Here is a 22,189-nt window from a genome sequence, read left to right as displayed (position 1 = left end):
TTTAGGTTCACTTAAGACAGAATACATAAATACAAATATATTTCTTCCCTGCTTTAGGGTCATATTACAAACCACATACTTCAAATCGAGATACAAATCGTATCTGTTTTGTTTGGTTAGTTTTCTTCTTCGTTAATTCTGGGTTGAATATTAAATTGATTACCCTGATAGTGCTATAAAAATAAAGAGACTCTGGCCAAAGAAACACAAATGGGCTTACACTAAGAGCCAAACAATGATGGTGTCTATCATTACTGTATGTGTATCAGTGTCTATGTATCAAGGCAGAAAGAGTCAGTGATTCTGTGGAGGGTGTTGAGAGATCTTACGTAGGTGAGCTTGCACACAGCATTGGCTTTGACAGCGATGTTGTCCTGCTTGAGCTCCTGTTTGATCTCATCGATGCATGTGGAGATGTACTTGGCCTGAGGGCAGACAAAGGAAGAGGACAAACAGGAAGCAGATCAGCTTAGATGGAGTGACATCTGGAGTGGGAGGCTGCTACCAAGCACCAGGGACAAGCTGAAAAATCCTGTTTGCTGTTGCTATCCAAGACACCAGCCTGCAAGTCCCAAGTCAAATCAAGTAAAAAAACGTATCCTAGACTTTATAAAGTCACAAAGTTCATCTCTCTATATATTATATATTTTTTTTATTTAACCTTTATTTATCCAGGTAAGTCAATTGAGAACAAATTCTCATTTGCAACAACGACCTGTCACATTTAGTTACATATTCACAATTACACCCATCCAGATTTATCCTGTCAGTCTGGGGATTGAACCGGTGACCTCCCAGTCACAAGCTCGCTTCTTTAACCTCTAGGCCACCACTCCCCAAATATACAGCTTCTGGCATCAAATTTCTTTGACTCTGGGCTTTAAGTCATAAAGTCAAACTCAAGTCACGAGCCATTAGTGTTGGATACAGTTAGGCCAAATCTAAAGTCATCAAATTCATGACTTGTATGCTCCACAGTTGTGCTAGCCAGTTTCTGACTACTGTACAAGGCTGAACAATTTTGGGGAAAAAAAATAAAAAATCTAATTGCAATTTTCCTGCCTGATATTGCGATAATGATTCGATTTGCGATTTTTGTTTTAGCTACATATTGCACCTTCTACGATCATGTTAAATAAAAGTAATAAAAAATAAACGAAAGATCCACTGAAAATAGGACACTTCTATAAAACAATATGCGATATGTAACATTATTCCAGCATTTATCTTATGAGAAAACAATATAACAATAAAAAGAGGAATAAAAAATGTTAAATCCAATGTTAAACCAAAAATTCAACTACATATTTCATATTCGATTAATCGCAGTCTTCACGATAAGCTAATCGCATTCTTTTAAATTGCGATTTCAAGTAATTATAATAATTGTTCAGCCCTACTACTGTAATACATCATTTTTGAGGCCCTGTTCCAAATCGCAGTTGAAATATGGCATGTGGCTTTGGCTTGTAGACCAAGAACATTTCCTTCCTCGATAGCCAATACTGACACTCAGTAAATGGTCCCACTTGTCTATGACGCCTTAATGAACGAGGCCAATCCTATGAATGATAAAAAGCCAAACTTATGACCCCTGTTATAATACACTAGATTTTCTGAAATGGAGAGAGCCAAATTGGTACATTTCATTCAACAGTGGAGAGCAAGCTCAGTTAGACCTCTAGATAGAGCAATCATTCAAACATTGCTGAGGAGCAACCTTGCAAAAACCCATACACATGTAACTGTGTAGAGTCTAGTGTGTGCTGGTCATGTGTGCTGGTCATGAGACAGCACAGTGACAGGAGGAGGTGGTGGTGGTGGGGGGGGAGGAGGACTGAGCTCTGCTGTTGCTCCTGGAGTAACTGTGGCTACCAGGGCTGTAGGGCGGGCAGGGCGGGATTCCACACAAGATCACCAGACACACACGGTGCTTCTGCATCACACACATCTTCGAAGACTGATTCAGAACATTGAAATAACTGAAATAGTTGTCAAAGTGCCAACAAGGACATACTATTTCAGCTAACAATGCAGACTGAGCTAGAGATCAACTGAAAGGCCTATACCTTCCAAGCAAAAGATGAGTAGGCTTAGAGGGCCAGTGCTAAATCTTTTTTTTTAAACAGACGTCAATTACAAATATGCTTAAAATTCTTAGTGGCAATTTCACAGAATTACACTTAGGACATCCTCACACCTTTTTACAATAGGCCTGCTGTTCCAAAGGCGTGGGAGGGAGAGTGAATGAATGAACTGTACGAGGACTCAGCACACACGTGAAAAACAAACTGTGGGCTGGCCAGGAAAAAGTCAACATACACTCAGACTTACACGCACATTCACAGCGTATTAATATTTCAGCAAACTGTCCACTGTTGACTGGGCAACCACCACCTTATCTAGGCTTCCCAGGTTGGGTTACAATTGGTGAACATCTCAGCCCACACACTGAATCAAGAGATCAAGTATTGATAGCCTCGTACAACATAGCTGATCTAAGTGCTTGATTACAAAAAACATTAAGACACAAATATAGATGACATAATATCCAAGCAAAATGTGTATATAGCTGATTAGATCTGGTGGTTTAGCCCATGCTTGTAAATTGGTTTTCAGGTGAGATAGTAAGCAGGACAAATCTGCCACGTTGAAAAAGTAATAAAATCCAAAAGCTGCCCTCAGGTTAGACACACTACCTCTACATTTCACACCTGACCTACAGCTTGAGACAGGTGTACACAGCACCACCACAGCTCTGTGTAACAACAACCCAAGGATCCTGCCTTATACCCACCCCCTCCAACTACCTAACATAGCATTTTTACAGCAGGAACAAGGTTAGACACAGCCAACACAGAGCGTATAAGAGCAGGCTGATGTGAGAGACGGAAACGTGGCTGCCCCAAACAGTGCCCTCTAACGGGCCATCCCACCCAACTCCATCTCCTGGTGATATGATGAGCCTGTCATCACCACAGAGCTGTGACAGGGATGACATCACTTTCAACCATGGGGTATTCAAAACAAGCTGCTGGCTGACCCATTTCAAACGATTTTACGAGTTTATATAATATGCAATTATAAATCAACATCCAGAATGGTCACATCTGCTTTTTTTAAACTCAAAGTTAAGCAGATAGACAGGCTATGCCTCTTTCACACTCTGTCCTTTGCCCATGTAATCAGAGCATCGCATCAGCCATTCAACTCAAATAAGTGACATATATCTGGCAGATTGAAGACCTCTGGATGCTTCTCCCAAAATGAATCAGTCACTAAAGGCCGATAATTGATCTAGTTAGCGGTAGTTGCCTATTAGTAAGAGTGTTCACGTTATAAGTACTCTCTGGTACCGTTATGCCAAAGAGTAATCTCCCCTTGTGATAATCTATCGAGCTGCTTCCTCTAACTGTCAGTTAGCTAGCTAGCGTTAGGTTTGCTAGTTGTCAGTAACAACTCTTCATTAAGCCTCCTTGCTTAAAACCTGACATGTAGCTAACGTTACGACAAAGTTACCACCAACATGCATTCCCTAACGTGTCATTTAGCAAACGTTAAATAAACATTAGACGCTGAAAAGGACTGTTTTGAGTGGCTAACGTTAGCTGGTCAGCCTACCTAGCGTTAATTTACCTAGCTAGCGTTAGCTAACGTTAGCTGGTCAGCGATAACGTTAATGCCAATGTGTGTTAAGTCAAACACATTAATGAATGTGAGGTTAAAATATGTTCCAGGTGACAGTGTTTGCTCGTTGGTGGTTTTACCTCATCTTCCTTGTGGTTCCTAATGCCACGTACTAAATCCTGGAGATTTTTATCGAACATCCGATCGATGCTCCCTTTGACAATCTTCAAAGCCATGTCTGACTGTGACTTGTACCGCTTCTGTGCTGCGAGGCCAAGCGCCTTCCAGAGGTCTAGTGGGTGCTGACCGACCCTCTAGACTGTCTCTCATCCACCCGGGTACAGTATGTGCAGGGTCCGTTGCTGTTTGCCAAGCCCGGGTAGATGAAGTTGAGGCCAGACGGGGCGTCCTGTGTTGTGCAGAGACGCTGGCAATGGCTCAGTGTAGGAAATGGCTGACAAAATGGCGTCTTAAGTCAGCTGACTTGAGTATTATGCGAGACTCTCATATGGAATCAGTGGATTTAAAGGTCTAGCCCCCCCTGTTCAGAATAAACTGTTTTATGACACAGCATAATTGGGAAAAAAAGACACTGTCAGTCTGAAGGCTTGTGCTATAATTCCTCATAATATTGGCAACTTTTGTGAATGAGCCCCATGACATGTCAACCAGTCATTAACAAGCCTACAGTCAGCGTATGTAAGAGCAGTGGGCTATGTTGTATAAAAAGAATGTGGACTATCATTTTAGTACCAGTAACCTACAAATAACCAACCATATGCTGATGCAGTTGTTGGTAAAACATTCTTTACCACAAGCAAAGCAAATTCATTAAAAGAAAGTTTTACACACCAAGAAATGAAATAGAAACAAAACCATGCTGAGATTTTTATTCAAGTCTCAACTAAGTGATAGAAATGCTTTACCAATTTACATAGCACTAAAAACACCTGTTGTATGCATGACAGGAAAATGTCAAAATAGGCTGCAGCTACATGAGATCTCAATAGCTTTTAAGGGCAGTTTTCAATCTGTACATTTATTCCATGTATTACGCAAGTTACTGAAAGCAGACACTACGGGGAGAGGAGAGTAGGTGTTCAACTCCACAGCAATTATTGTTTTAGACAAAACTGTAAATGCAAATATTTGCAAATAAGGCTATAAAAAAAAGTAGGTTGACCTCAGTTGTAAAACAGTTAAGGGACTCAATTAATGGCTTTACATTTCAGACTGGATTAACTGGATCAAGACCAGATAATTTAAAAAAAAAAATACTTAACATAAAAGACTCACAATAGTACTCTACCACTCTCACAATGTCATACACACAGACAAGAGGCCTTCTTGATGTTTGTAGGCTTTATAAAAAAAAAAATAAAGCCAACAGATGTTCGGGATGCACCAAATTCTCCAAGCGAAAAAATTAACGGCATGGCTCCATTTTCCCACGAGAATCATTGAAGTTTCATCTCATACTACCCCAGCCTAATTTAAGGTTAGAAGTGCTAAAAATGTAATCATTCAATATACATACGGTATGAAAGACCAAAGTAAGAGTTCATGTGGTAGAAAGAACAAAATAGCCAGTAGCAGAAGTACAGGGTGAAGATCCAGGACGGGCTGAGTGTTGTATAAAAGAAAAAAGTACATTTTCAGAAGTAAAAGGAGTTCGCGCAGCGCCACAAACTATCACACTAATAAGCTTTCCTTTTTGCTGTGATAAATAATGGACCAACTGGTTTGAGCAACAGGGCCTTCTGGTTTGATATCATTATAGTACAAAATGTCCAAAACATCAACATTGACGTAACAGATACTGTAGGAAATGCTGGGTGTGTGTTGCAATGTTGGAGCACTGTATGACGCCAAACAAAGAGGCCACCATCTTTAGCACTTGGTCCACTGCAGTGGTGGTTAAGGGTCTTTCAGCTTTCTACAGCAGGTGGTTCCGTCTCTGCGGAGATGGAGTTGTCTGCTCCTTCATATGAGTGAAGCCGCTGTTCAGCAGGGCTGTCTGGGCTCCGTCTAAACAGAAAGCACATCATCAGTCACGACCACTGCTTTGCTTCAATTAGGATTACTTGTATATTAAAAGAGCAGATGCTCAACATAAGCTTCGTCATGGTTAGCAAATCAGTCCCACTTTGACACAAAGTGCTGAGTGAAGACGTGAAATGGCTCAGCTTAAAACTAAATATGGCATCGTTCCAAGGAGATTCATGCCTTTTTGTTATTGTCCATGAGCCAAGATCTGCTTTCATATAAGTTAGTAGCCTGTGCCAATTACAAGTAGAGCAGACATGTACTGTATATTACTTCACATGGGATGCTTACCTGATTGGACTTGAAGCAGTATCATCATTATTCTCCTCATGGGCAGGAGATTTTGGATTTTCTTCCACCTCCATATTATCTTTTTTCTGTTCCGATTCCCCATTCACTGGAGTGGAGTCTAGAAAATGGAAATAGATTAAAATAAGAAAAAAATACAAAACAAATCAAGGTAATATCAAACCCAGATGGAGGCTAGATCCAAGGTGTGAGTTTTACTAGGGATCGACTGATATGGATTTTTTTTTAGTGCAGATACCGATTTTGTTTTCATCAGCCTTAGCCGATGACCGATACGGGCTGCCGATTTTCTTGAGCCGATATTTGGAGCCGATACTGCTTTTGCTCCCTCAATCATAAAAATGTAAACCCTGTCACACTGGATTTGTTTTTGGAATCTGCTCTGCCGTTTCTTTAAAAATAATAAACAAAAACAAAGATCAGTGTCACTTCTGCAATCATCTTACATTCATATCACCCAAATGATGTGTGCAATGTGCATCATATGGATGGGTGCACTGCATATGGTTAACTGTGCAAGGGTAAAAGGCTTTCATCAACATCTACAACACAGCCTTGATGATGCATTGCTTGCTGACATATTATAAGACAGATATAATCAGGTCATCACAAAATGTCCTTTGTCAACACATTTAAATAATTTAAGAAAACAATAAACCTGAAAAGTAGCCATTGAAATAAAGTGCTTGATTTGTAATTTAAGACTGCCATCCAGCACCAGCACTCTGCTAGTGGGGGAGGGGCAGTGCATGGTCTGCACGTGAACTGCAGCGTCTCCAGCAACACAGAGCTGCCTGCGGACGCCTGTCTGTAAATAATGCCGGGAAAAAACTATCGCCGAACGCGGCAGCCGCGTATCGGCCGATGGCGATACACGTAAAAACGCAAATATCCGATAAAATCGGTCTACCACTAGTTTTTACCTGAGTTTTGTGTCTTCTTCTCATCATCTTCTGGTTCCTTGTCGTCTGTTTGAGGTTTAGCTGCCACATCCGGCTTTCCCACAAAGCGAAGTTTTAACTTGTTGTAGACCTCACTAGCTTTTTCCATGACTGCATTGCTGGCTTTGTACCGCCGAATCTATATTGTCCATTAACAAAAACAAACAAACGCATTTAAATTAAAAAAAAATACAGTACAGCCCTGATTATTAAAAAACAACAAACAAGGTAGGCTGACATAGGATATTTAACATCTTGTAAATGCACATTTGAGTGAATAAATAACATGAAATTAATCAATAAAACTAGAGAAGTAAAGTAACCACATTTCTATATGGAGTTATTAAAAAAAACACAGTAGACATGGCAAACTATAGTGTCTTCGTGTTTCTGCTTACATTTTATATCTCAGAGAAGCAGCATTAAGCAGTGGATTGGTGTATTATCCAACAATCATCAATACTCCGGAAAGCAACTGTTAACCTCCAGAGACCCCACCTTTTCAAGTGTAATTGCCGGAAAATAACACCGTTATATTCTGACTAATGCAATACGTTACAACAAAAAGTACATTTTAGTTTAAATTAGGACAGAATGTCATCTATATTTATTTCCATTATTTTAACTGTGGGTTATCCTGTCTTTGTGCAAGATGAGTTGAGAATTAAGGACAGTCAACAACAGACAAAAAAATGCACCTTTTTTAGTGTTGCAATAACTTCAGCGTTCTTATGGAGGATCTGGCTGGTGACAGGCACCGCTGCAAGTTCATCCAGGGCTTGTAGACACCGGTCTATGTCCTAATAACACATAAATACATACAATTTCAGTTTTCACGCTGGCATAAAAACACAGAAAGATGGGCAAATTGTATTTTATCAAAACCATAGATGTCGCTTACTGGGTTGTCCACTTTCAGTGCAAACTTGATATCAGTGTGGAGTTTCTGTAGCTTTTCTTCTGGCGATGGCTCTGCATATGGACACACCAACTAACAGTCAATATTCGGTACTGAATTATTACCTCACAAAAACAATAAACATAATTGACCTGTCTACCTGTCGCACAGTTTTAGTGTATGCAAATACATTTCCACCAAGAAAAGATTACTAATCAGCTGCAGTGAACAAACTGACTGCATGAGACACTGACCCTTCTTTTTTTCCACTTTCTTTTCTGGCGGCCTCTCTGGTTTGCGTCTGGGTTTTTCAGGCTTAGACCTGAGAGAGAGAGAGAGAGAGAGAGAGAGAGAGAGAGAGAGAGAGAGAGAGAGAGAGAGAGAGAGAGAGAGAGAGAGAGAGAGAAAGAAAGAGAGAGAGAACTGTGATCTGTGTACATTCAATTTTAATGAGGTTTGCATACCGTAGTCTGTTCCCCATTGTGCACTCACCTTGCTCTGGACTTCTCTTCTGACCGTCTGGCTTTCTTCTCTTTCAGCTCTTTCTCCTTTCTCTCTTTTCTCTCCTTCTCTTTCTTTATTCTTGCCTTTTTCTGGTTGTCAGGCTTCTTGGATGACTTCTTAGCCTTTTGATGGGAAAAGCACAAGGTGTCACATGTGTCAATGGCACCCAGAGTCACCTGCAGTCTCATTACTTTGAATAAAGCAAAACGTAACGTCGTATTTTATAGCAAGTGATTGTACCTCAGTTGGAGAATCAGAGTCCGAGGGTGCAGGGATTGGGGGTGGAGGGGGTTTCTTGGACTTCTTCAATGGATGATCATCTACACCTCCGTCTGAGCTGCTGCTGTCACTGTCGCTCCCTTTTTTGGCCTTATCTTTGTCTTTTTTCTTTTGCTCGTCTTCCTCCTTCTCTCTCTCACGTAGCCTGCGGAGCTCCTCTGCCTCTTCCTTTTTCCGGCGCTCCTCAAGCTCTCGTCTGCGTTCCTCATCTCGTTTCTTCCAATCACTGATGCGGTCAGTGTCGCTGTCACTGTGAAAAAACACATTGCAACCGTTATGCTGCCTTTCACAACAAGCTGGTATGGACTTTAGACGTCACAATACAGTATTGAATATGTGGTGCATAAACAGGAAACAAACAGGAAATCTGTAGAGCAGCCTGGTTATTCTGTGCACATGACATCTATTGCACGTCTGTCTGTCCAGGGAGAGGGATCCCTGTTCAGTTGCTCTTCCTGAGGTTTCTTCCATTTTCTCCCTTTTTTCTCCTTATCCGAAGTGAGGTCAACGGACAGTCGTGTGCTGTACAGATTGTAAAGCCCCTTGAGGCAAATTTGTGATATTGGACTATATAAATAAATTTAGACTTGACTGACCTATCGCTGTCCGAAGAGGATGAAGGTGCTCGTTTTGCCGGGGCGGGTTTGGGTTTCCGTGCGCGAGGCTTTGGTGGGGGCTTCTCTGTGGGTGGGGGGAAAAAACTAGCATTGAGCACATTTACATAAGCAAATCGAAAGGCATGAAATCTTTCCTTTAATATCAAACTGCATTCATCTCTAGAATTTTGGATAAAGCTGAAACTGATCGATCCGATCTTAAACAAGACTCAACCCACACCTTTCTTGCGTGCCTGTGGGCCCTTCCGGGGAGGTGGATCTGAGTCGGATTCAGACTTTGAGCCAGATCGGGATTCAGAGCCAGACAAAGCTGGCCGAGGCTTCTGGTCCTCTGAGTCGCTGTCAACTACTTTCTTCTCTGACCCTGATCCAGAGTCGGAGTCCGATGCAGACGTAGCCTTCTGCAACATCACAGAGAAAAAAAAGGGGATAGAGTTTGGAGATAAAAGGAAGACATCACAAGCTGCTATGACAAAAAAAATAAAATAAATTTCAATGTTCAAGGGGGCTGATGGTTCACCTTTTTCTTCCCTCTGCCTCCTGCTTTCTTTCCACCTCGTCCACCAGACTTCTTCTCTGGAGTAAAATCCTGTTGGAAGAAAACAAATTAGTCATTTATAGGCGGTTTAGTTTCACCCAATACTCATACCGTGTTGTGTGTATCTGTGCGTGTAATTACCTGGTCACTGTTCTTGCCGGACTCAGACTCTGAAGGTGTGGGTTCTGAATCAGAGGGGGATCCACTCTCCCCTTCATCTCGGTCACTGGATGAGCCGCGAGCCTTTTTTGGAGGGGGAGGCCGCTTAAATAGAAAACACATTCATTCTTTCAGCTCTTTTTCCATATGCAGTCAACTGCTTCAGCCAAACAATCTGCCCGGTCAAACTTGCGCTCAAGCTATGCACATGAGCTCCATTAATCATTATTGCTTTTGTTGTTGCGATAACAACTCCTAATACAAAAAAATGAAGCTACCAGTAATCACTCATTTTTTGCTACCTCCTGTTTTTATTGTCACATAAGCAGATACATTCTCAGTAAAGATCTAAGCATTGCTAATTGTTATGGTAACCAATGGCACTTGTCACACAACTTGGTTGTGTATTGTGCCAAGCGATGCCCTCTTGTACCCATAATTGTGAGCAAGAATGACATTTTATATTCAGCTCAACAACATAGTTAGTGTGCTCTAATGAGTTAATGATTTTTTTTTTTAGCCAAATCACTGAAAATGGCGTTTAGTTGAAGCAGGGATTTTTTTTTTCACTGACAGTGAAATTAAACGTCAATTACCTTCACAGGTGGTGGCTTTCGCTTCACTCCTCCTCCCTTTCCTTGGTCTTCACTCCCAGAATCAGAATCAACCTCACTTGCTGAGTCTACTTTCTGAGGCACCGGGGCTTCTTCCTCATCGTCATCCTCATCGCTCCCTCCTCCGGCATTGTTGACCTCGCTGTCAGATGAGCTGGCTGGCTGTAGACGAACCGTGATGAGAAGATTAATACAAATTTCGGGACATTTTACCTTCCCTCGACAGTGAAATGAAACATGGGGACAGAGATGCAGAAATGTTCCCTGGTTACAATTGAACAATAGATGTTGCAGGAAGCATCACACCTTAAACTGCTGGGCATCAGGACGCCCTAGTGTGAACTGCAGCATTATAATCAAAAGACAAGACACGGAAAGTTAATTTGTAAAGCACCTTTCAACAATCAGATCATTCAAAGTGCTTCAAAAGTTACTAGCGAGTTCTGAAAACAATGGGCATGAAAATCACATCAATTAGTTTAATAAGCATTAAATGAGCATGAATGATTAGAAAAAAACCTCCAGGTTTGACACCTTAAGTTAACTTAACAAGAGAACATGTACAGTATTTTTAAGAGTATGAGGTAATGTTGAATCATGGATGCTTCAGGATTTAGGATGTCTGATTTCGGGGTAACTTACTACAGGCGGGGCACTGTAGGAGGCATGTGGATTGTTCTGGATCTCCCATAAACCTTCATTGAACCCCTTCCTTTTGTTAGGCTTTCCATAGCGTTCGCTGTACTTTTCATAGGCAAAAAGATCCTTAGCTGCAAGGAATGCTCTGTGAAACAGCAATAGATAAAAGAAAATGTGAACAATTTAGCTACTTACTTAAAACCACCCCAATGTTATCATTAAACAACAGGTTGACATTAAGTATGCTCACTGACTTGAGACTCTAGAACAGCATACTGTGCCACCTAGTGATGGATTAATATACTGCAGGTGCCATGTTGTCAAACGGACGGTGTCTAATGCCAGATCAGACACATCAAACATACTGCACACAGAGACTGACACGGGTCAATGTTTAACAGAGGACCTTCAGAAACGAGCAAAGTTTAAGAGAGGAGACTGACAAGCAACTGTGTGAGACAAAAGAAGTGATGCGTGTGTTTGTCTCACACCATTACTCTCAAAGAGGATATCATGCAAACAAACAGATGAGTCAATGGCCAGAATTTCAAATCGGCACAGCCAATTCAACTATGCATGACAAAAAAGCAACTACACTTGAGTCAATGAATTTCAACCAAATTTGTAATCAAATTTGCTCCTTCCAGATGGATAAAAAGAAACTAACTGCATTTGCAGTCATTTAAATTCAAACTGCTCTGTACATACCAGTAACAGCTTTCTCTAACAACTGATAATAATAATTTTTTTAATTTGTTCCGCCCATGGTAATGCACAACTCCAGATAAAAAGTGATTCACATTCAAAACACAAATCCATTTACACATTCCATGACCGAAAAGAGCCAAATAAGATTTTCCCTGCCCCTTACTCAAACATAAATAAACCATAGAAATAGATGATCTGTCAATTACAGTTACTTAATAACCAATGCGTACAGTAACATGAGAAAAAAAAAGAATCAAGAGCTATACACAATAATTCACAATCAACTTATTACCTTCACCTGACTAACTTCATATTGTCTAATTATTCTTTTTTTTATACATTTTCTTGAACTGAAAACTATTTATATTTAACCCTTTCAATCATTCTGTAGTGAATTCCAGTTTGACGCCAAACCATCTGCTTTAAAGTAATCCAGTAACGTTACTTACAGTACTGTACTGAGTGTACTCACGTTTCATGTGTCCCAAAGAAGAAAATTGGGATTTTATTAGGAGGTGGTTTCACTGCCCCATCAGCCACATCTTCGATCTGTAAACAAGCAAGACTTTCAAGTAAACACCAGGTGGCAAGAAATAATCTGGGACTCAAACCTGATGGTAGCATGTACTGATGTTGGTTATCTCTGGAAAACAAAACATTACAGACTTTTAATTTATGGAAATTGTATGGATAGGGGGTATGTTTTATATTGAGAAGAGGGCTTCTTATCTAGAAATATTGCAGTGATCTCAAACGTCATTTCCAAAATAACGTTAGCTTCGCTGCTGTACGTTTCCATTCAGATTAACGTTACTTAGGCCAACAGCATCTCATGCAAATTACGCTGCTCGTACACTGACTGTGGGCCTAAAGCACAACCTGTCAGCACAACAAAACATTAACTTATGTAGCTATGTGTATGATATGTAACGTTATTCATGTTAGACAGTGTCGAGGATACACAGAGAACCTTCTCCGGCGTCCCATGCAGAGTAGCTCATCCCCTCCGCCCCTCCGGCTGCTGCTAACGTTACTTGCTTACCCTGGCTGGCCAGTGGGGGTACCCCTTCATTTTAGCGAAGACCAGATCTCCGGGCTGGAAGTTGTGCGGCATTGTCCCGTTCCTCAATGCAGCCTGGGTTTAAAAGGTATTCGGCTGCGTAGCCTTTCTGTGTCTCTCTTCGTTTGCTTTTTTTCAGGTCGACACGAAACCTGGAAACGATGGGGTTAGCTAGCAAGCTAACAGTACACTAACGTTACCGCGAGAAGAGACGGCGGAGGGAAGATAGCAACAACGCTCAAAACACTTCCGGTGAAATAACGTTCTCAGTCTTCAAAATAAAGGACTTTCTACTCTATACAAAATCATTGGAATTAAGTGACAATCGTTTTTGCAATTAAATGAAAATGCAATATATCTTTATCAAATAATCCAATCTCTATATACGAACACAAAATGTGTTAAAAATCCAATGCAATTATATATTTTAGGACACTATACAATATCACAATAAAAGTACATGCCACATGATGCATAGTCTTGCATTGCCAAACCTATACATGATGCAGGGCCCCAATAGTTGTCAGGAATAAGTAAAGCAGTAAGTCCAAAGCACACAGAGCTCCTTCCTTTTGGACCTAATACCTCAACATTTGAATATACTCTAAAGAGGCATTTGCAAACTCAATCCAGCACCTTGCTGCACAGTATACTGTACACATACTACTGTAGCATCATCATTGTAGAGTGTACATTCATACATATTAGAATTAGAACATAATCCAACCTTTTGGTTAGGTTTCTGTACCCAGTTGGGTCCATGTACAGTACAGCGTGTAACAGGGGGTAACTATATCAACTATATCAAATATAATTAACTTCCATGTGTTTCAGTGTCATTACACACATCACATTACACAATCACATCATATTAGAAATGCCCCCCCCAACAACTTTATTAGTTAAAGTACAGAAATAGAAATAAATAGGGGTACATAGCACGTAGTAACTAAAAACATGGCTTTCAATGCATTGTAGATGACCTAAAATGTTTCTATGCCAATATCACAAACTTCATGTGTCAGAAATTTCAACTATTTCTTTAAAAGTTGGCCTGTTGGATACATTACATGTATTGTTAAATTAGTTTTGACATTTATTAAATTATGTAAGGTTACTGACTTTTATTCTACAAAGTAAATGATCCTTCTCTGGTATACCGGAAGTACAAACCTGGAATGTTGTGAGACGCTTCACTGATCCGGATGAAGCAGCCTCATCATTTCCACTCGATACGACAGCCACAGCGGAAGTCCTGCCTTTCTTACCTCGCCATTGGCTGACTCACGATCAGTTTCCTTTTCACCCAATGACAGATCACAATGTGGAAGGCTGCGTTGACCTCCCCCCGGATTCACCTCTAATGAGAAGCCATGTTTCGGTCTCTGAGACGCGTCCAGCAGTTTAACTGCAACCTCCTGACTTTGCAAAGAGTTAACGTCAACTCTAAACTCCGCATCTGCACGTCCAGAATGGCCGCTTCAGAGTACAGGATCGAGCGGGACACGTTTGGTGAGCTCAAGGTCCCAGCTGACAAGTACTACGGTGCCCAGACTGTCAGATCCACCATGAACTTCAAGATAGGGGGACCAAGTGAGAGAATGCCAATCCAAGTGATCAAGGCCTTTGGTATTCTGAAGAGAGCGGCTGCTGAGGTTAACAAGGAGTACGGCCTCGACCCAAAGATAGCAGATGCAATCATCCAGGCTGCAGATGAGGTTTCAGCTGGTAAACTAGATGATCATTTCCCTCTGGTGGTGTGGCAGACTGGATCTGGGACTCAAAGCAACATGAACGTCAACGAGGTAATCAGCAACAGAGCTATTGAGATCCTAGGAGGAAAACTAGGCTCCAAGGATCCTGTCCACCCTAATGATCATGTCAATAAAAGTCAGAGCTCCAATGACACCTTTCCCACTGCCATGCATATTGCTGCAGCCACAGAGGTCCACCACGTCCTGCTGCCCGGCCTGCAGATGCTGCACAGCGCTCTGGCTGCCAAATCTGAAGAATTCAAAGATATCATCAAGATTGGACGCACACACACTCAGGATGCTGTTCCGCTCTCGCTCGGACAGGAGTTCAGCGGTTATGTCCAGCAGGTTAAGTACAGCATTGAGAGAGTAAAGGCTGCCATGCCCAGGGTGTATGAGCTGGCGGCAGGAGGCACAGCAGTAGGGACAGGACTCAACACCCGCATTGGCTTTGCTGAGAAAGTAGCTTCTACTGTTGCTTCTCTCACAGGCCTGCCGTTTGTGACCGCTCCCAACAAGTTTGAAGCTCTGGCAGCCCACGATGCTCTGGTGGAGCTGAGTGGAGCTCTGAACACAGTGGCTGTCAGCATGATGAAGATTGCCAATGACATCCGATTCTTGGGGTCAGGACCCCGCTCAGGCCTGGGAGAGCTCATCTTACCAGAGAATGAACCGGGAAGCAGCATCATGCCAGGCAAGGTGAACCCCACCCAGTGTGAGGCCATGACCATGGTTGCAGCTCAGGTAATGGGAAACAATGTAGCAGTCACCATCGGAGGCAGCAACGGACACTTTGAGCTCAACGTCTTCAAACCCATGATGATCAAGAACGTGCTGAACTCAGCTCAGCTACTCGGCGACGCATCTGTCTCCTTCACCAACAACTGTGTGGTGGGCATCGAGGCCAACACAGAGAGGATCAACAAGCTCATGAATGAGTCTCTCATGTTGGTCACCGCACTCAACCCACACATCGGTTACGACAAAGCAGCCACCATCGCCAAGACTGCTCACAAGAAGGGTTCCACACTGAAGGCCGTGGCCGTGGAGCTGGGCTACCTGACCGAGGAGCAGTTTGACCAGTGGGTGAAGCCAAGTGAAATGCTGGGGCCAAAGTAACTTTGACAACACAAGAAACACTACAAAGCAAAGAAAATACATTTTCCAGTGTGAGAAAAGACTATTTCCAATTAAATCAGAGGTTGAACTGTATGATCCAAACATTCTCTGAATCCTGAACATCTCATAATAAAAAGTTTGAGAATGCTTTGCCGTTGTTTGATGCTGCTTCTTACTGTGTTTTACAAACTGGTGGTGTTTACATTTACACTGTGATACATGTGTTAGTGTAAGAACAGTAAATCCTCCCATTTGATTGATACAATTACATATTTTAAGATGCTACTCAACCCAGGTTTGTCACACGAACGTCATACTGTTTAACTGCCAATGTGTCAAAAGTAATCGTTTAGTGAAATATGTATATTTGTATACCAACTTGTTAGTTTTGGTATTTAAAGTCTTAAATACTTTTTGACTATTAGTTGGTACCTTCATGGTAGTTCAGATGTTCACAGTGCCATCCCAAATAATTCAGCATGGGCTACTGTACCTTGCATGTTCTGGTTTACAGTATGTGTGCCATTTCTGCAGCCAGTTAATATGTATTCATTAAAAAGCAAGTATATTCCGGTTTCTGGCATTTGTCTTCATAATGTACATTGTTTACACACACACTTTAAATTTATAGCTGATCTGCCATGTGGTCAAATCACAAGGATGTATACTAGAGGTGTCAATCTTCACTGATCTCCCGATTATCATGTCAGCGATTCGATATCTTGATGCGTCAAATACATTTTTCTATTAAAGCCATATAGGATATTTAATTCATAGCTTTTCAAGCTTCAAAAACAAAACATTCTGCAGTGCTCTAATATTAAATAAATTGGATACATAAAACTACAGCACTGAGCACATAGCACTTCCTGAATGTGCAAAACATAACAGAATATGTAAACAGAAATGTTGTTAGGACTAACATTAAATTGTAAACAGAAATAATCAATTATGGCCTGGTCGATTATCGATGCAGCATCGTCCATGTCCACGATTCGATGCATCGATTATTTTGATTAATGTCAACACCTCTAATGTATACAATGCAAGACAAAGAAACACGAAAGATAAGTTAACTAAGTCCTTTATTGTATACACCAGGATTTAAATCAAAATGACTGAATGCCAATTGAGGAAATTTTAAAACAAGCAAACAAAAATGTGATGTGCAAGACTTTTGAAGTGGTAACAAAAAAAAAAAAAAAGAAAAAAACATTTGCTCCTCTTCTATTTGGTCCAGCTGACCTTGGGAATATCATAATGCTCTGTCAGGGTGTCCAGGTGGCGATTGAAATCCTGCAAATCAACAAACAATAGAAGATACATTATTTTTGTTCTTTTCTCGGTTTATAAATCTAAAATAATTTAAACTGCGATGTATAGTCTACAGACTAATGCATATTTCACTGAATTTAACAAGCTGGGACTGAATGGTGCTATGCCAGATCTGACATGACTTACCTCGACTCTAAGTTTGTGTGTCTTTGATGCTTTGTTCAAAATCCTCTCCATTTGCTTAACGGAAAAAGAGAGAGAGATAAAAATTAATACAAAATAAACCTTAAAAAAAATACACATTAATCCCTGTCAGTTTAGGCACACTGTAAATACCTCCACAAACACATCACTACCAGTATACTACAAAACAGCAACACTATTAAAACCACAATCTCGACATGGACTCATTTGTGAGCGTGAGTGAAAACAGCTGGGGTCTTTGAAAATATCACACGGTTAGCAATAAATCACATGCTTAAACTGCCTTAATGCTATGCAATTACTGCAACTGCCTGTTGTAGCTGGTCATATTCTAAACATATGTGTTATATTTAGGAACATTATCCAAAGTTCTTGAGCAGTAGATGTTATGGTGCTTCACCATGTGTATGCTCCACCCAAAACCAGCCGACACAGAGACAGTTTCTTTCCCCAAGCAGTCGCTCTGTTGAACACTCAGAAATAGCCCCCACCCTCACACTGAACAAAGTCAACCACCACTGTTGTGCTCATCTACCTCATGTCTATTTCAATCCAACAATTACAATATTGTTATTAATATATTACCATTGCACTGATCTGCCTCGCACTGTACTCATATTTAAATCCTAAAATCTCAGTCTATTGACCGATATTGCACTATTCCTTCCCTCTCTTTTGTATATTTTTTGTAAAATTGTATATTCTATTGTATTGTATTGTTATACTGTACGCTATTTTTTTTTTTTTTATAGTCTTACCTTCAACTCTGTTTTTATTCTTAATACGTTAAGTGTTGTACTTTGAGAGCTAAGATTACCGGAGTCAAATTCCTTGTTTGTCTACGCAAACCTGGCCAATAAAGCTGATTCTGATTCTGATTATGTCGCAACAATCACCGCTTGAAACATTGAACTTTGTCGTTTGGGTAGGAAATGGCTAATAAATGTTGCTAATATACAGTATGATGTGAAGACTAATAAACTATGACTAAACAAAATCATGAACCTTACCCAAACTTAAAAAGATTTATATTGAATCTCAGCTGTATTTCCAATTTAATCAGCCCTTTGGTTGAACGGTAAAGTTCAAAACAACCAAAGTTAATAATCTGCAGCATTACTGGTTGTGGAGCTAAGTGTGCAAAATCTTCATTTGTCATACTGTATGCCTAGACAATAAGGTCAAAAGGTCTTTTGGATTTAGGTTTTGTAATAATACAATTTTAGGCTAGTGTTGTTTGTGCTTACAAAAACCCCATTGTGTGCATCTGACGATTGGTGACGAAGGTTTTCTTATTGTTAGCTTGTGTCATAAAGTATGGGCCCCCATACTGCTATGACATTGTGGCTGATAGTGGTAAAGACTTATGGTAGTGGTGGCCAAAAAGACAGCAGCGGCCAGAGCTTTTTGGATAATTTAGTCTCCTGCTAAATTTGACTTTTATATCTTATAACTTATCTAATTTATTAGCTATCTCTGTGCCTCAAATTCTTGATCAATCACTGCAGAACCATAACTTACCCTTTTCTCTTGCATTTTGTCAAAGGCTATTTGAGCAGGTGTCCTTTTGTCAACATATGCTTTGGTTTTTTCCTCCTCATCGTTTTGACTGGTCGCGACCTGCTCCAAGCGACGCTTACTCTCTTTATCCTTCTTCTTCTTCCTGAAAAAAAAGATATGTAATGAATGACCAGGTAGTTGATGAGTGGCTTGTCAGGCCAACCACTACCTTCCAACAGGCAGGACAGAGACAAATGATCACACTTGTACACGGACATGACTAACGTTAGCTAACCTAACGTTACCTAGCTAGCTAATGTTTTTAGCCATGACTGTAACACTGTCACCCTATACAGTTTTGAGGTCACAGATGAGACCAGTGGTTTTCACTGTACAATGCTATTTTGACAATGAATTTGCCCAAATATGACTTTATTGTATTCACATAATCTCAGTAACGTTTCACGTTAACGTAACATTGTTTTTCGATTAGCAGACATGCTAACATTAGCCTTGCCTGAATACCAAGCGCTTTTATCAGTTGCGACAGTCTATTAAAGTATTTTTGTCGATTAAAACGCTCCGTCTCTTAAAAAAAAATATACCAAACGACACAAGACTTACTTTTTTCCTGCTGAAATGGCTCCTACACCTTTTAATTTCAGGGTACTCTTCTGGGCCGCAGCGTACTCAGACATTTTCGAGAAGCTCTCAATTGTCTTCTTCTACTTTGTTATTATGGTACCCGACTCACGTGTAGCAGTGCTGCCACCTTTCGGACTGAAGCGAAATGACTCGGACTACTCAGTCGTCTTGCAGTGTATCTTCCCGGCCAGAGAGGAGCAGTAGATCATTTTCACAGAGCAAAACACAAAAGCACACAACGGAAGTTGAAGGGACTATGAATGTCACTCTTTGGTCAAACTGTAGCATGGTGGGCTTCGTTTTCAACTAACATACAGTAAAAATGTCAGGGTACAGTTTATTTAGGATAGTCACGTTAACGAAATGCATCACAACCAACGCTACGACGTCGCTATGCAGGACGAACGGATTAAACAGAATACAGACATGTGGATATGCTAAGAAAGTCGGTGAGTAAAGACGTACCATCTTTATTCGCAATGTTATTCAGTGCCAGTTGTTAATTAGCTGTGGTATGTATATGTGACATTTGTATCGAGTTGAGCTGGCACGTTTAGTTTTCTCCACTGTGTGAATGAAAGTGGAAAATAAATGGTAGATACTTGTTTTGTTTGTCCTCCCACCTAAATTACATTACGTTACATGTCATTTAGCTGACGCTTTTATCCAAAGCGACTTACAATTGCAGAAGACGCACGCCTCTGGAGCAACTAGGGTTAAGCGTCTTGCTCAGGGACACATTGGTTGATGTATCGCGGTGGGAATCGAACCCTGGTCTCCCACACCAAAGGAATGTGTCACATCCACTGCGCCATCACCACCCACTTAAATCACCAGTGTCTGAATACATATTCCATTAAACCATTGTTATTAACACAAAAATATCAGTGGCTTATTTTCTATTTTCAATCAAGTCATGACCTTAATCACAATCAACATGTCACTATAGTGATGTAAACATTGCAAATATCTCTTTCCTGTTTTTTTGCAGCTTCCAAAGGGAAAGGTAAAGGCATGGTGAAAGAAGAGTTCAAGGGTCCAGAGGTGTGTAAAGACCCTGTCAAACTTACTTCGTATGCAGTAGGGGTCAACATCCTCAAGCAAGGAGAAGACCCCCAGCTGAAGCCCTCTGACCAATATCCAGAGTGGTGAGTGCATGCACATTTCTTTATATTTCTGCCACTTTTTTGTATTGCTTTCTCTCATCATAATTAAGAGCTGACTGTCTGCCTTCTGTCAAATCGTTTTTCCTCATTTGATATCTGTTGAGAAAAGCTGGTTAAGAATGAGTAGTAAATGAAAGTAAATGTGGCCTTCTGTAGTAGAAAACTGTACATCTTTTACTCAAATAGGGATTGTTACTTTAGGTTCACATTTATGTAAGTAGATTCAAAACTCTTTAGGCATCACATGCTGCGTTTCACTATTATTATTATTGCTCTCTACACCTATACATGCAGCCCAAGTTTGATGTTTTGGTAAGTGAATGGTATTCTGAAAAATGCAGGAAATCACAAATTCACTAGGTGCTCTAGATTGATGATATTTTACAGTGTAAGGGTACATTGATAAGGACACATATGCTTGTATTGTTCAGTTTTGTGAGACTGTGTCAGAGAGTTATTGACATAAAAAGGTGACTGAGTGTAACTTGTTACATCAAAGTCCCTGTATCTCTAAACATGCATGGCCAATAAGTAATTCTGATGTTGTCCACTGATCTGATTCCCCTCTCCTTTTATCTTTTACTCAGGTTATTCCAGTTGAACCTGGGAACGCCAAAAAAGCTGCACGAGCTGGAGTCAGAAACCTGGGAATACTGGAAGCGTCTGAGGAAGGAAAACATTTGGCGTTTCAACAGACTACATAAAGGGAAGAAGTTTTAGGCCTAACGGGACTGACAGAGGGCTTCTTCCCGTACATCGGATTGTTTCAGACTATGTGGACTGAATTACCTGACATGGTGTATAATCAGAGCTTGCTGAATGAAATGTCATTAGACCAACTCTTTGCCACTTCCAGCGTGTTATTTGAAATCATGCAGCATATTCAATGGCCCTCTGTTGACAATAATTTAAAGCTATAAGAAAGCTCATTGATGGTTATGTTGAAAATAGGTGGAAATAAAATATAAGACCTAACACTCACCATGTAATGGGTCCAACCCACAACCAGAGTAAGGCCTCAAAAACGAAACCGTCTCATAAAAAACTTCATACATCATAATCATTCTTGACCTTGGAAACCGTATTTGGCAAAACAAGCTCACCACTAGTTCCATTTAGTATTGTTACGGAGCTTTCAGTTGTAAGACAAGTCTTCTTCAGCAGATATGGTATTTGCTCAGTTTTCATGAAGTTGTAGATGTTTAAATTTCAAAGATTAGTGGACCTTGTGGTGAAATTGTTTTGTTTTTTTCAGTTTCAGAGAGGTAGTTTTATACAGTATTTAGTTCAGGGATACTGCATTGCTATGAATGAATTTGTTCACGTTTTTGGTTTTGGTTTTAATCCATATGTGAAGTGGAATGGCCTGCTCATATTTCCACAAATGGCGTTCTTTTTGTTGTTGTTGCAAACTCATTATAAATAAATAGGACTTCATATTCAACGTTGCCTTTTTATTATTTCTTTAATCAACGTCATAATATGACTATGGTTGCCAGCACTCTTAATAAAAAAGTTACTGTAATTAATGATTGACCCAAATAATTAACTAATACTTTATAAATCAGTTATAAGCTCTTAATATGA

The 22,189-nt window shown here is 40.5% G+C and overlaps 5 protein-coding genes across 16 annotated transcripts in view; 2 read left to right on the top strand and 3 right to left on the bottom strand.

The window, feature by feature from the left end:
• Positions 1-4,099, bottom strand: part of ap3d1 (adaptor related protein complex 3 subunit delta 1) — a 28,792-nt gene extending 24,693 nt beyond the window's left edge. For 7 of the 9 annotated variants that reach the window (XM_036007622.1, XM_036007624.1, XM_036007626.1 and 4 more), the window contains exons 1-2: positions 3,768-4,099; positions 330-425 (exon numbers count right to left, since the gene is read on the bottom strand). In XM_036007622.1, coding sequence (XP_035863515.1) covers positions 330-425; positions 3,768-3,863 — 192 coding nt within the window. In that variant the 5' untranslated portion in view covers positions 3,864-4,099. The remainder of the gene's footprint in view (positions 1-329; positions 426-3,767) is intronic. The other 2 variants (XM_031307123.2, XM_031307125.2) reach the window with 1 other exon arrangement.
• Positions 4,100-4,502: 403 nt separating this feature from the next.
• On the bottom strand, positions 4,503-13,189 carry hdgfl2 (HDGF like 2). Of its 2 annotated transcripts, XM_031307192.2 has the most exons (17): positions 12,922-13,189; positions 12,352-12,428; positions 11,175-11,316; positions 10,839-10,874; positions 10,515-10,694; positions 9,901-10,023; positions 9,742-9,810; positions 9,442-9,622; positions 9,201-9,285; positions 8,566-8,854; positions 8,314-8,447; positions 8,076-8,143; positions 7,825-7,895; positions 7,622-7,723; positions 6,906-7,062; positions 5,965-6,082; positions 4,503-5,655 (listed from the first exon to the last, which is right to left on the bottom strand). In XM_031307192.2, exons 1-17 carry the CDS (start codon positions 12,991-12,993, stop codon positions 5,556-5,558), a joined length of 2,004 nt encoding a protein of 667 aa, XP_031163052.1. In that variant the 5' UTR covers positions 12,994-13,189; the 3' UTR covers positions 4,503-5,555. The 2 variants fall into 2 exon arrangements, with proteins under 2 accessions (XP_031163052.1, XP_031163054.1); XM_031307194.2 differs by lacking the exon at positions 10,839-10,874.
• Positions 13,190-14,245: 1,056 nt separating this feature from the next.
• Positions 14,246-16,395, top strand: fh (fumarate hydratase). Its single transcript, XM_031307195.2, has one exon. It carries the CDS (start codon positions 14,313-14,315, stop codon positions 15,810-15,812), a length of 1,500 nt encoding a protein of 499 aa, XP_031163055.1. The 5' UTR covers positions 14,246-14,312; the 3' UTR covers positions 15,813-16,395.
• A 486-nt stretch (positions 16,396-16,881) lies between these two features.
• Positions 16,882-19,652, bottom strand: fam32a (family with sequence similarity 32 member A). Of its 2 annotated transcripts, none has more exons than XM_031307429.2 (4): positions 19,416-19,652; positions 18,813-18,954; positions 17,274-17,327; positions 16,882-17,108 (listed from the first exon to the last, which is right to left on the bottom strand). In XM_031307429.2, the coding sequence occupies exons 1-4, from the start codon at positions 19,487-19,489 to the stop codon at positions 17,040-17,042; spliced, it is 339 nt and encodes a 112-aa protein (XP_031163289.1). In that variant the 5' UTR covers positions 19,490-19,652; the 3' UTR covers positions 16,882-17,039. The 2 variants fall into 2 exon arrangements, with proteins under 2 accessions (XP_031163289.1, XP_031163290.1); XM_031307430.2 differs by having other exon boundaries at positions 18,813-18,951; positions 19,416-19,552.
• mrpl54 (mitochondrial ribosomal protein L54) lies at positions 19,649-22,050 on the top strand. Of its 2 annotated transcripts, XR_004898716.1 has the most exons (4): positions 19,649-19,885; positions 20,428-20,584; positions 21,190-21,435; positions 21,477-22,046. XR_004898716.1 is itself a non-coding variant. In XM_031307428.2 (3 exons), the coding sequence occupies exons 1-3, from the start codon at positions 19,759-19,761 to the stop codon at positions 21,320-21,322; spliced, it is 417 nt and encodes a 138-aa protein (XP_031163288.1). In that variant the 5' UTR covers positions 19,649-19,758; the 3' UTR covers positions 21,323-22,050. The 2 variants fall into 2 exon arrangements, 1 of the variants encoding a protein (XP_031163288.1); XM_031307428.2 differs by having other exon boundaries at positions 21,190-22,050.
• Positions 22,051-22,189: the final 139 nt, after the last annotated feature.

This window comes from Sander lucioperca, chromosome 11 (assembly GCF_008315115.2).
Source record: "Sander lucioperca isolate FBNREF2018 chromosome 11, SLUC_FBN_1.2, whole genome shotgun sequence".
Taxonomy (NCBI): Eukaryota; Metazoa; Chordata; class Actinopteri; order Perciformes; family Percidae; genus Sander; species Sander lucioperca.
The sequence above is the reverse complement of the archived record's forward strand: the minus strand, read 5'-3'. Positions and strand labels throughout refer to the sequence as shown.

Bases quoted from the DNA above. Each gene is read 5' to 3' on its own strand.
- fam32a (XM_031307429.2), bottom strand. From the start codon at position 19,489: ATGTCTGAGTACGCTGCGGCCCAGAAGAGTACCCTGAAATTAAAAGGT. The intron at 18,955-19,415 runs GTAAGTCTTGTG...CTTTTTTTTCAG, and splicing joins GCCATTTCAGCAGGAAAAAA to GAAGAAGAAGAAGGATAAAG. The intron at 17,328-18,812 runs GTAAGTTATGGT...TTTTCCGTTAAG, and splicing joins ACAAAATGCAAGAGAAAAGG to CAAATGGAGAGGATTTTGAA.
- fh (XM_031307195.2), top strand. From the start codon at position 14,313: ATGTTTCGGTCTCTGAGACGCGTCCAGCAGTTTAACTGCAACCTCCTG.
- hdgfl2 (XM_031307192.2), bottom strand. From the start codon at position 12,993: ATGCCGCACAACTTCCAGCCCGGAGATCTGGTCTTCGCTAAAATGAAG. The intron at 9,623-9,741 runs GTGAACCATCAG...GTGATGTTGCAG, and splicing joins GAGGCAGAGGGAAGAAAAAG to AAGGCTACGTCTGCATCGGA. The intron at 8,448-8,565 runs GTACAATCACTT...TCCCATCAAAAG, and splicing joins ACTCTGATTCTCCAACTGAG to GCTAAGAAGTCATCCAAGAA.
- mrpl54 (XM_031307428.2), top strand. From the start codon at position 19,759: ATGTCAGGGTACAGTTTATTTAGGATAGTCACGTTAACGAAATGCATC. The intron at 19,886-20,427 runs GTGAGTAAAGAC...GTTTTTTTGCAG, and splicing joins TGGATATGCTAAGAAAGTCG to CTTCCAAAGGGAAAGGTAAA. The intron at 20,585-21,189 runs GTGAGTGCATGC...TCTTTTACTCAG, and splicing joins TCTGACCAATATCCAGAGTG to GTTATTCCAGTTGAACCTGG.